At 36.5% G+C, this 11,585-nt stretch overlaps 1 protein-coding gene across 1 annotated transcript; it reads left to right on the top strand.

The window, feature by feature from the left end:
- Window positions 1–1,180: 1,180 nt before the first annotated feature.
- On the top strand, window positions 1,181–8,325 carry LOC137028364 (C-type mannose receptor 2-like). Its single transcript, XM_067397123.1, has 10 exons — window positions 1,181–1,308; window positions 1,406–1,756; window positions 2,138–2,262; window positions 2,778–2,884; window positions 2,994–3,111; window positions 6,131–6,293; window positions 6,381–6,710; window positions 6,816–6,943; window positions 7,763–7,854; window positions 7,942–8,325. The coding sequence occupies exons 1-10, from the start codon at window positions 1,233–1,235 to the stop codon at window positions 8,084–8,086; spliced, it is 1,635 nt and encodes a 544-aa protein (XP_067253224.1). The 5' UTR covers window positions 1,181–1,232; the 3' UTR covers window positions 8,087–8,325.
- The last annotated feature ends 3,260 nt before the right edge of the window (window positions 8,326–11,585 follow it).

Here is an 11,585-nt window from a genome sequence, read left to right as displayed (position 1 = left end):
AGATATTTTTCTCATGTCTGTGAGGCAGGTATAGGCTGAGTTTCGGTTAGTTTTTGTGACACGCTCAAGTTCATTTGCGACAGAGACGGCAGAAAGCGCAGCCTGTTTGTTTTCTTTATTTTACAAAAGCACAACATTTTGTTGTTATTGTGAGTTTACAGAAATAAAAGCAATTCACAGTAACAGTTAGCAATTACAGTTTCAAATGTTGGATTATTCTAATCTGTAGGACCAAAAAATTAGTATTTTAGGTTAAATGCAAGTGATCATACCGGCGCCTCTATGTCATGAAATAAGCGCGCTTTCCACACAAACACTTGGATGTGTGCATTATAATAGCACACATTTATCTAGTTTAATGTGAGCGCACTTGTAAAGTTGCTACTACTTACATGTTTCAAGTGATTAGCCATATTTGAGGTCGATGAAAAATAAATGATAGGCGAATGTTTGGATTTCCTGCAGTAAATGATCTGTCCATTACAGACTGCATGATTTCGCCACTTCCTGTGGAGTTTTTTTTTATGTTTATTATTATTAGTTTTTCTGTGAATAACTGACTAATACCAGTTTTGGTCAACTAAGCCTCTTCTTGTCAACTTACGGTTAGAATAAACATCTGTTCCTCACATAAAACTATTATGACACTTTATTTTTAATTTGCTTTTATTTAAATTCCTTTAAACTTTAAATTTCTACCAAATTTGAAGTGTATTACTGATTACACATACTCATTGAGAGCCTCATTCTGTGTCAGCCTCATTATGTCAATACAATCCAAACCCTTTACCCTAGCCTCCTTGAGCATTGCACCTCACATGATTTGGGACCTTATACACTGACCTCAGATTTCTGTTTTCAGTGACATGTGAAGCATCACAGCCAATACAAACAAACATGCAATGGAAGAACACAGATGATTGAGCACAATTAAGTTAAATTTTCTCATCAATTTTGATTTCACTGTATTAAGGTGACTTTTCTCACATTTAGAATTTTACTGTGCTAATTTGAACCTGGCTGCTACATCTAACCACATGACCACAATAGTGCTTTTTAGTAAGTCCTTTTTGTTATTCAAATTAATTGGAATTAACCGACAGGATATCACATGCTCTTTTACTGTGACATACTTTGCCACATAGTTGCCTCACCTACTAAAATAGAGTCTCAAATAGCAGAGTAAAGAAACACACAGACACACATCATTTACATGACCAAGTGAACAAAAAATGTTTCAGCCTGTTTATAGCAATATAAACACTGATGGAACACGGGACATGGAGAGGGTCAAGACAAACCAAACAGGTACAAATACAACACAAACAACACTTTTTTTTTTTTTTTTTATATATATATATATATATATATATTTTATAAATATCTTGATATTTGTCATCTTCAGGAAGTGACAGTGTGAAGATCAGAAGCTCCAGAGCAGCTCTAGTGTGTTTGGTGCTGCTGTGTGTTCTGCTGACTGCAATCATAGTGCTGGGTGTCTATATCCATACAAAGAGCACAAACTACACAGAAGAGAGAGACCAGCTACTAACTAACATCACCAACCTTATAGAAGAGAGAGACCAGCTACTAACCAAGATTACTAACCTGACAGAAGAGAGAGACCAACTACTGAACAAGGACATAACCTTGACAAATAAAAGGGATGAATTAACCAAGAACAATTACCAGACTAAACGAAGAGAACAGTTCAATCAGGAGAGAAATGAATTGTGGAAGATGCTCAATGAAACAGGTAATGTTAAATTAAAGTACAAGTACTCACACAAGTGTTTACTTAAATGTGAACTTTTTCCACCTGTACTGCATTATGAAATGTGTTTATGATAGCGTGCACTCAAAAACAATGTGTGTGTGTGTTGGGGGGGTGGGTGGGTGTTGTGGTATATATAACAAGCTGTATAAATACACTGCAAGTTTATGGAATGACCCCATTTAGATATTTGTGACCCTGGACCACAAAATATCACAAATATCTAAATGGGGTCATTCCATAAACTTGCAGTGTATTTATATACAGCTTGTTATATATACTACAACATAACCAACACATTTCATGATGCAGTACAGGTGGAAAAAAGTGCTACAGTAGTAGATGATCTGGTTGTGTTTACAGATGGATACATTTATCAGTCCAGTTTTTACTATATGTCTGCTGAAAAGAAGAGCTGGACTGAGAGCAGAAGACACTGCACAGAGAGAGGAGCAGATCTGATCATCATAAACAACAGAGAGGAACAGGTGAGTGAAAAATAGATTGGGCACTGAAGGTACTCAGCAAAACAAAAAACAAAAAAAAACAAAAAAAAAGATCATTCTATCATCAATTCCTCACTCTCCTGTCTTTTCAAACCCATAAGACTTTAATAATTTGTTTTCTGAAGAAGAACTAAAGATATTTTCAATGAAATCTAAAATATTTCTGTCCCTCCATTGAAAGTCAATTCACCCAAAACTCTGACGTTTCAAAATGTTCATCGGACATACATAGAGCTCAACCGTTCTTGTTTGAACAAAGCTTGATAACAAAGTTTCTCTATGTTTGTTCACTGATCAATGTTTATATTTGAATAAAACCCAAAATTAACTCTTTTAATCATATAAAGCAATAATTTCTCTTCAGAACACATGGATCAAACCACTCAATACATATGGATTTCTTTTACAGCCTCTATGAACTTTGAAGCGTTAAGAGTTTTGGAAGTGGTATTTTTAGGTGAACTAACTTTATGTTGCTTACTGATTCATTCTACTAGGAGTTTGTTAAAAAGATGTCTGGTAACACTGGAGTCTGGATTGGTCTGACGGACAGTGATGTGGAGGGCAGATGGAAATGGGTTGATGGCAGCGCACTGACCTCTGGGTGAGAAATCACTGAACTGAACTGATTAATATCTAATAAATGATTCTCACAGTCAGTATCATATCACAGAAAGCAGTTCTAAACATCTTATGCTGATCTATTGATGCAGGTTCTGGATGTTTGGAGAACCAAATGGATATGGAAAAGAGAACTGTGCTGTGTTATATCCATCAGGGTGGTATGATTATCCATGTAATGATGCTTTTAAATGCATCTGTGTGAGAAATGTTTAAAAAAACAAAAAACAAAACAAAAGAGCAATTCAATTAAATATATTTTACATCCGTAACTACAATATGTGAAATGTGTTGTATAACTGAGTCAAGTTTCATGCTTCGTCACAAAAACCAACCAAACATATCAGATGTTAACAATATTTTTGGTGGTACTGACGTCTGGATTGGTCTGACTGACAGTAATGTGGAGGGCAGATGGAAATGAGTTGACGGCACCAACATGACTTCTGCTTGAGAAATCACTGAATTGAATGGATTATTATCTAATAAATAATTCTCACAGTATCATATCAGTATCATATCACACAGAAGGTACAAGGAACATCTAATGTTGATCTACAGATGCAGGTTCTGGAGGTCTTGAAAGCCTAATTTACTTTGCTGATTTAAAACATGATCAAAACACCATCCATTTTAATGACCAATGTTAATGACAAAAATAAGAGAGCAAGTGACAAATATCGGTATTGGAATCAGCCAATAATTGTTTGTTAAAATCGGTATCGGCCTCGAAAAATACTATCGGTGCATAGTCTGTTAGAAGCTCCAGTTCCTATAGAAATAGTCACACGCACACTTAGGACTGCTCATGCGCATTAGCTTGATCCAGCCTGAAAAATGATGCTTTTTGTCATGATTTGAGAGTTTAGAAACAAAATGTATGAAACAGTTGTCAGATTTCATTGGTGATTTCAAAAAATGAAATTTAATTGAAATCTTGGCAAATAACACAGTACACAGATCCATTCAGAATTACTAAACACAGCAACAGACACATGACAAATCAAAACACTATCCTAAATGTCTGTGGAAACAACTTGAATGTACTGAAACATGTCTGTGTAACGAATGGGAATCACAGGCAGGGGATCCAAATGCAGCATTTATTAGAAGTAAGAGTGGTCGTACAGGCAAGGTCAAAACAGGAACAAACTGGAACAGTGAGGAACAGGCAGAGTCGTAGTCAAGGGACAGGCAATGATCAGGACAGGCAGCGACGGGTCAAAAACAAGAAACAGGCAGGAACGATAACAAGCAGGCAGACAGGATAGAAACGCTCGGAAATGACACAATTGTAATCAAGACTTCGCAAACTGGTGGTGTGAGTGTGAGTCCTTTATAGTCCTGTTAATGTACTGCAGCTGGGTGTGGTGATTAGTGATAGTGATTGATGGAGTGAGTGCAGGTGATTGGCAGAGAGGATTATGGGTAATGTAGTCCGGGAACTGACAGGAACAGACGGTGATCATAACAGTCTGTGCGTAACTAGAAGCGCTGAACATAAAAAGCATAGGAGAATGACAGGAATTTGTTGAATAAAGACATTTGTTTTAGTTTTGTTTTTGCCCACAAAAAGTATTCTCGCCGTTTCATAAAATTAAAGTTGAACCACTGTAGTCTTGTGGACTATTTTAACAACATTTTTACTACTTTCTGGACCTTGAAAATGGTAATTAAATTGCTGTCTATGGAGAGCTCTCAGATTTCATCAAAAATAACTTAATTTGTGTTCCGAAGATGAACGAAAGCCTTACAGGTTTGGAATCTCATGAGGGGGAGTAATTAATGATAGAATTTTCTATCCCTTTAACACTATGTATGTCAAGAAGGTCAAAATCAATGACAGACACAGTACTGCAGATTAGTTGAAATGTTGGTAACACTTTAGTATAGGGAACACATGTAACCTCTTAAAGGTACAATATGTAAAATTTTTGCAGTAAAATATCCAAAAACCACTAGGCTAGTGTTATATATTTTGTCCAGCTGATTACAAACAATATCTCTAATGTTTTCAACTACTTGTAAATCATGAGAAAATTCCCATTCTAAACAGTGACACGGGGCAGTGCAGTCACCTGTCAATGACGTCAGTTACCTTTGTTACCGCCTTTACTGACGTAGAAACCACATGACAACAGTGCCGTGGACAAATGCGGAAGTAGTGTCTAGCGTCCATCAAACCACTAGTTGCTTCAAGCAGTTCCTTATTTACTTCTTGCACGTTTTATGGTGGATTGTGTTACTTATTTATGGAACATAATTACTGTTTACCATCTGCCGCTGGTTCTGTCGACAAGGACAGCTCCCGTAAACTCATGACCGGAAAAGCGGAAGCGGCGCCGGCGACTGTGTCATAATAAAAGTCCCGCTGCTCGTGAGACGTGTGTTGATCAATCGCTCCAGCTCCTCGTTCAGCGCCCGCAACACTCGCTCCTGCTCAGCTTCTTACTACAGTAACGTTAATAATCGCATCCACGAACATGAGTTCTTCCAGACTCCAATCACTATTCTTTTGCATCGTCCGTTGAGATGGAGACCACATGTCCCAAGTTTCCGCTCTAAAACTTGGCGTCATCAAACTATGCCTTTGTTTTGAATAGGCTTCTAGCGACCTCTAGCGGAAAAGAATATCACAAATTATACCTTTAAATACGACTTTTCCCTCAATAAACTCCTAATTAATAGTAAGGTAGTTGTTAAGTTTAGGTATTGGTTAGGATTAAGAATGTATAAGGTCATGCAGAATAAGGCATTAATATGTGCTTAATAATTACTAATAAATAGCCAATATTCTATTGATATGCAAGCTAATAAGCAACTTAAAAAAAAAAACTAAAATAAGATGTTACCAAAATGTTTTTCTGTGCAATTTTACGTTAATTCTGCAATTTACTATCAAATCTACAATTTTTTCTGTCACATATAATTTTGCTCTGCAAATTTGAATATAGCAACAATTTACATTGCTCTCAAGTTCTTGGAGCAGAGCGATAAAGTGCTGAACTGAGCAACGCCACATCACATGATCACCACTTTAACCTTTATCGAGACTTACGTTTTTGCATATTAATTAGTTATGAACAGGCTGACTTCACACATGCTCCTGTACTTTGACATACTGTCACACCTTGGACTCATCGGCTAAAAACAAAGTCTGAAAAAGCAGACGTCTACAGAGCAGAAACACACACAGACAGCTTCTATCATTTACACGACTGATTCAAAGAGACTGAAAATGTCAGAGAGTATTTATGCCAATGTAAACGCTGATGGAATACATGAAATGGACGGAGAAGACGGAGAAGAGATGACTTGCGATGCCAATGCAGATACTATAAAGAGTCATGATGTCAGGAGAAGAACAAAGAACCAAACACCTCAACATACAGGTACTTAGACTTAGACTTATAACAACAACTAAAAAACATTTTAGTTATACAAATACTTTAAAACATCTTCATGTCTGTGGTGCTCAGGAAGTGATTGTGTGAAGATAAGCTCCAGAGCAGCTCCAGTGTGTTTGGTGCTGCTCTTTGCTCTTCTGCTGACTGCAGTCATAGTGCTGTGTGTCCAACTCTTTACAAACATCGACCTGTTTCAATTCAAGAGCAAAAACATCATGGAAGAAAGAGAGCTTCTAACCAAGTTTACTAACCTGACAGAAGAGAGAGACAAGCTACTCAGCAAGAACAAAAACTTGACAAATGAAAGGGATGGATTATTATCCAAGAATGACAACCTCACTAAACAAAGAGATCAGTTAAATGAAGAGAGAAATGAACTGGTGAAGACGCTTAATGAAACAGGTAATCTTCAACTGCATTTAAAACAATACACTAACTAAAAATAAGCCTCTTTATTCAGTGTTGGTAGGAATATTGAAGTAATAGTTCAACTGACTGTGTTTACAGATGGATGGTTATACTACAAATTCAGTTATTACTTCATTTCCTATGAGAAGAAGAGCTGGACTGAGAGCAGAAAATATTGTACAGAGAGAGGAGCAGATCTGATCATCATAAACAACAGAGAGGAGCAAGTGAGTGAAAAAAAAAGTAGAGGACAAGGAGAAAAGACAAATTGGCTAACTATTGGCTATTAAACAATTGTTCACGCTGTCAAATTTTGGGATTGACAACTGCATTTACTTACAGGTGTGTCTCGAAATGTCCCGTTCACACAGCAACATGCAGTAGCATCTCAAATTCTGTCTGTATGAACGTGCAAAGAGAGTCAAGCCCGTATTCTCTTACCAGTAACCATAGCGACAGTGACCAAAATAATATCAAAGATGGCGACGTCCATAAAACTGAAAAGTCTTATCCCTTTTTGACACAACAAGAGTCCAGTTGAACCACAAGTTCATCTGTCAAATCTTTATAAACCGATAGAAGCTTTGATGTAAACATGCACCACCAGAATGCATTTAACCAGTGCAATGCATCTCAAGACCTTTAAAGTGTCTTGCGCATGAAACAGCATTTTAGTCGCGCACAGAACACAAAACTGATGGGAGTTACTCTGGTGGAGAACAGTGAATGGATCTAAAACCTTCAGACTACACACTGCTCATATCTGTTGCTGCAAAGTTACTAAAAGTGAAACCACACACACAAATAGCATAGCGGCTCTCTTGCACTGTATGATGTGACAGACAACTAGTTGTCCAGTGCAGTTCTGTTCACACAGCGTGGGTTTTCAGAGAATGCAGTTATGAGTCCTGAAAATTTACGGGTGTGAGGTCGGTTATAGAATGTGGTTATCATTCCCGTAAATAACTGTACTGTGTGTGAACATAACCGTATAAAGGACTCAAATACAGGACTGACAACTGTATTTTCCTGATTCATTCTGCTAGGAGTTTGCTAACCAGATTTCCAGTCATAAAGAATTCTGGATCGGTCTAAATGAAGAGAACACATGGAAATGGGTTGATGGCACCAACATGAGGTGAGAACTGAAATGATTATTTAATAAATGATTCTCATAGTCTGTATCATATCAAAGCAGAACTGAACATCTAATGCTGATCTGTAGTTTCAGGTTCTGGGGTCCTCGAGAGCCAAATGGAGGTACAGCAGAGAACTGTGCTGTGTCTTATTCATCAGGGTGGCATGATTATCAATGTAACTATAAATGTATATGGATCTGTGAGAAGAGCTTTGCAAAGTATCTCGTATAATGAAAAAAAAAAAAAAAATATTCAGCACATTTTAACATGAATAGAGGATTTTCTCTCCTAAACCCCCAAACTTCTTTACATTCTTACATTTAATATAGTGTTTTGCATGTTAATAAATGTTTGTTTAATCATTTTATCACAATTTTATTAAAGTTTAGTTACAGGTGTATTAATGTGTCACTCCACACTGGTCAATGTCAGTTCTGTAACTGCAACCAGTGTTTAAGTGTTTTTAAGAATCATACGGATACAATCTCTTAAACAGTAAACTGAGTAGCATCCAGAAATAAAACACAATGTGATCTGCTTTAGAGAAGTTTGACATGATTACATATATACAGGTTAGCCCTCCTGTTATGTGTACATTTCAGCAATGTTTTTGTGTGGAGTCAAAATACCCCCAGACATCACCGATTGGGTAAAAATGCATACAGGCATATTGAAAACTCTATAACAAGATGTGCATGTTTATGAATTCTTCTAATAAATACAATTAGCATATTTTTCAGATATGTCAAAGTTCTTTTTGGGGTCATTTGACCCTAGACATTACAGGAGGATTAAAGGAGGAAGATAAGCTCCAGAGCAGCAGTGAGTGTAGAGCCGCTGTGTTCCTCTCATGCAATTATAGGACTTTGAGTTAAAGACAACAAGTTTTTTTGAGAATCACTAATCTTATCCCTCCCCCTCCTCCATTTGCTTTGTATATGGTGATCTAACATGAGGAAGAACAATAAGATGAAAGCTCATTTACCACCATGTCCATCATAATCAGGAAGATACAGTGATGCCATAGTGACAGTGATGCCACTAATGCCACAGTGCTTCAGAAAAGCAGCAATGTCTGATATGCCTCTGCATCACTGTGGTGTCTGTAAACTCATGCATTTCATAAGATGCTCCAACAGTGTCTCATCTGTCACATCTGTCATGAAGACACAAAAGTTCTAGACTATGAAGTCCATCCTGAACCTCAGATACCATCAGGTGCTCTGTTCCTGGAGTACATGTGTAGTCTTTTGTGAGTTTCTTTGGCTGCAAAGTTTTCAAATCAGAAAGACCTAACTTACATAGAGAAAGATCCAGCAGTTAGTCATGATTGGTAAGGAACAGTTCCACTTGTGCAGTGTATGGCTTTAAACTTTGCTACAATATGTAATTTGACATGAATTTCATGTATGATTAGTTAATATTTTACCCTTACATCTTCAGAGAGTATTTTCCCATGTATTTTAGTTATGTATACATGGCTTAAAGGAGGACATTTTGGAGCCAAAGTACAGTATTTTTCATCCTTCTAGAAACATCAGTTTTGGAAAGTTTGGCCATAACATTTTTAATAATCAAACAGTGGCAGATTCCAGGTATAATCAGTAAAATTATGTCAGTACAAGCCCCTCTGACATTCTGTGGTGGACATACAGCGTCTGTCCTTCTTCAGGTCAAGTCATAAAAAAAAAATGCCATGTCCGAGAAGGAAAGTAATATCTTTGTCATAGCACACATTCAATGTTTAAAGATATTTCCCATGAATGGCGTCAGCACTGGTCAATGCACTGAATCAATGCCATGTTCTCTATGAAGTGAAGCATCAGCTTCAGTGTTACCTCGGGACGCACTGCTGGTCAGTTGAGCCTCGTACAGTGGTGCTCAAAGTTAAAATAATTTCAATACCTTGTTTTGTTAATGAATGAATCAGCGTTTTTGAATGTATTAGTTGAATGAATGGTTAAATGATTTACTCGAAGCTGGTCCCTTGCAACAGTGTACTGCACTGTAACAATGTAACTGCACTGACTGACATCCTGTCTAGAATGCACAGATACAAGCAGTGCTAATGCTGATACTATTGGGAAATATCAGCAGTCTTAGAAAGCCTCTCGTCCTGTAAGATTCGAGGGTTAGACCTGTTATACATATCCCAATATCACACATATTACAACAATATCCCAATGAGTTTATTGCCAGGTTTATGTTCTGAGGACCGTTATTTTGACATTCCGTTGTTTCCTTTAGTTCCTGTTTCCTTGCTCTGTTGAGTTTCGGTTTCATTGGTTATTGATTATGTCCTTGTTTGTTTCTATAGTTATGTATTAGTTTCACATGTGTCTAGTTTACTTTCCTTTGTTGTTCTTGGTCAGTTCTCGTTTATGCATTGTGTGGTTTGCGTTATTCTCCTGCATATTCATTCAGAGTGTTTGGATTAATAAAAAAGGCTGTTTTGTTTTTGAATCTCCTTTGTCTTTGTGGCTGCTGACCACAGTGTAACACTTACTTACATAGCAAAAATAAATAAATAAATGTTAAAAGGTGATAAGCACATACCATGATATTTAGCCACTCAAAATCACCGCAAGGGATTCCTTGGATGCAACAGCCCTAAATTTACCCTAAATAAAGCCCTGTAAAATCATAACTTCAACCTTGAATTTATATAATTTAACAAGTCTTACAGTTTTTTCTTTCAACTGCTTACATGCAAAATCTTTACTTGTCACAATTTCTGAAACCTGACACTCCAGAACAAACACCAGAACCACACACCAAATCTGCAAGACCATACACTAATTCTCAGCCTTCATTTTCAATTTCGTAAAACACTTTTTACAAAACAACACACAATTCTCTATGTAACACACACAAAAATCTAACAGGAAGTATCTTGATTTCCTTTTTCAAACCATTGTTTCTGTTCAACTACACATGGTTGATGTATTTCTTTTCTTTTTTTAACAGTTAAAAAAAAAAAAAAAAGCTCTCTGTCAGTTACTTTCAATCTTGTACAGAAATGTACATAGGAGATGAAAGAAGAGCTTTAGGTTTTGAATATGCAAAGGTGTTTGCAACAGTGGTGTTTGCTTTGAAGTGCTTTATGTGTTTATGATATTTGGAATGCAGTGCTTCATTTTGCAAGAGATGTGAGGTATTTTACATTTTGTGTGTGCAATTCTTAGATTTGTGTTTAAAGTTTTTAAAAAAAAAAAAAAAAAACATTTTTGAAAATGTGTTTAAGCAGTTAAAAAAAGTAAAACCCCTAAATATTATTTTTTTTTTTTTAAATCTCCTTTCCCCCTTGTTTTATATTGACTTTTTTATTGTGTAACATGCCTGTCCCCTTTGCTTTATATGTATAAAGAAGGGAGCCAATCACTTAAAAAGTCTTTCACAACAGGAAACACTGTGACAACCTATAACATTTACACAAACAAACATGTCTTATCTCTGACAACCTATAACATTTACACAAACAAAAACAATGTCTATCAAGATATATCATATTTAACAAGATGGACAATATTCAAATCCACTTTAATAAAGCACTAGAATCATTCTTGACTTTTGTCTTTTATTAGATTGTTGTCTTCTACTGATCAAGTTAACTTATCAATGTTGACTGAACATGCAGTGTGCAACAGGAAGAAAGGCAGACCACTATGTCCGTAGGCTTCAGGAAGTTGAATAATAAGTACCTTATGACTCACATTATTTGCAGTGTGAA

Source organism: Chanodichthys erythropterus, chromosome 10 (assembly GCF_024489055.1).
Source record: "Chanodichthys erythropterus isolate Z2021 chromosome 10, ASM2448905v1, whole genome shotgun sequence".
Classification (NCBI taxonomy): Eukaryota; Metazoa; Chordata; class Actinopteri; order Cypriniformes; family Xenocyprididae; genus Chanodichthys; species Chanodichthys erythropterus.
This window is presented reverse-complemented; position numbering and strand designations above follow the sequence as displayed.

What these genes read in the sequence shown, in the direction of transcription:
- LOC137028364 (XM_067397123.1), top strand. Translation starts at nt 1,233, where the DNA reads ATGTTTCAGCCTGTTTATAGCAATATAAACACTGATGGAACACGGGAC. An exon ending in TAAACAACAGAGAGGAACAG is followed by an intron (nt 2,263 to 2,777) that starts GTGAGTGAAAAA and finishes TCATTCTACTAG; the next exon opens with GAGTTTGTTAAAAAGATGTC. An exon ending in TAAACAACAGAGAGGAGCAA is followed by an intron (nt 6,944 to 7,762) that starts GTGAGTGAAAAA and finishes TCATTCTGCTAG; the next exon opens with GAGTTTGCTAACCAGATTTC.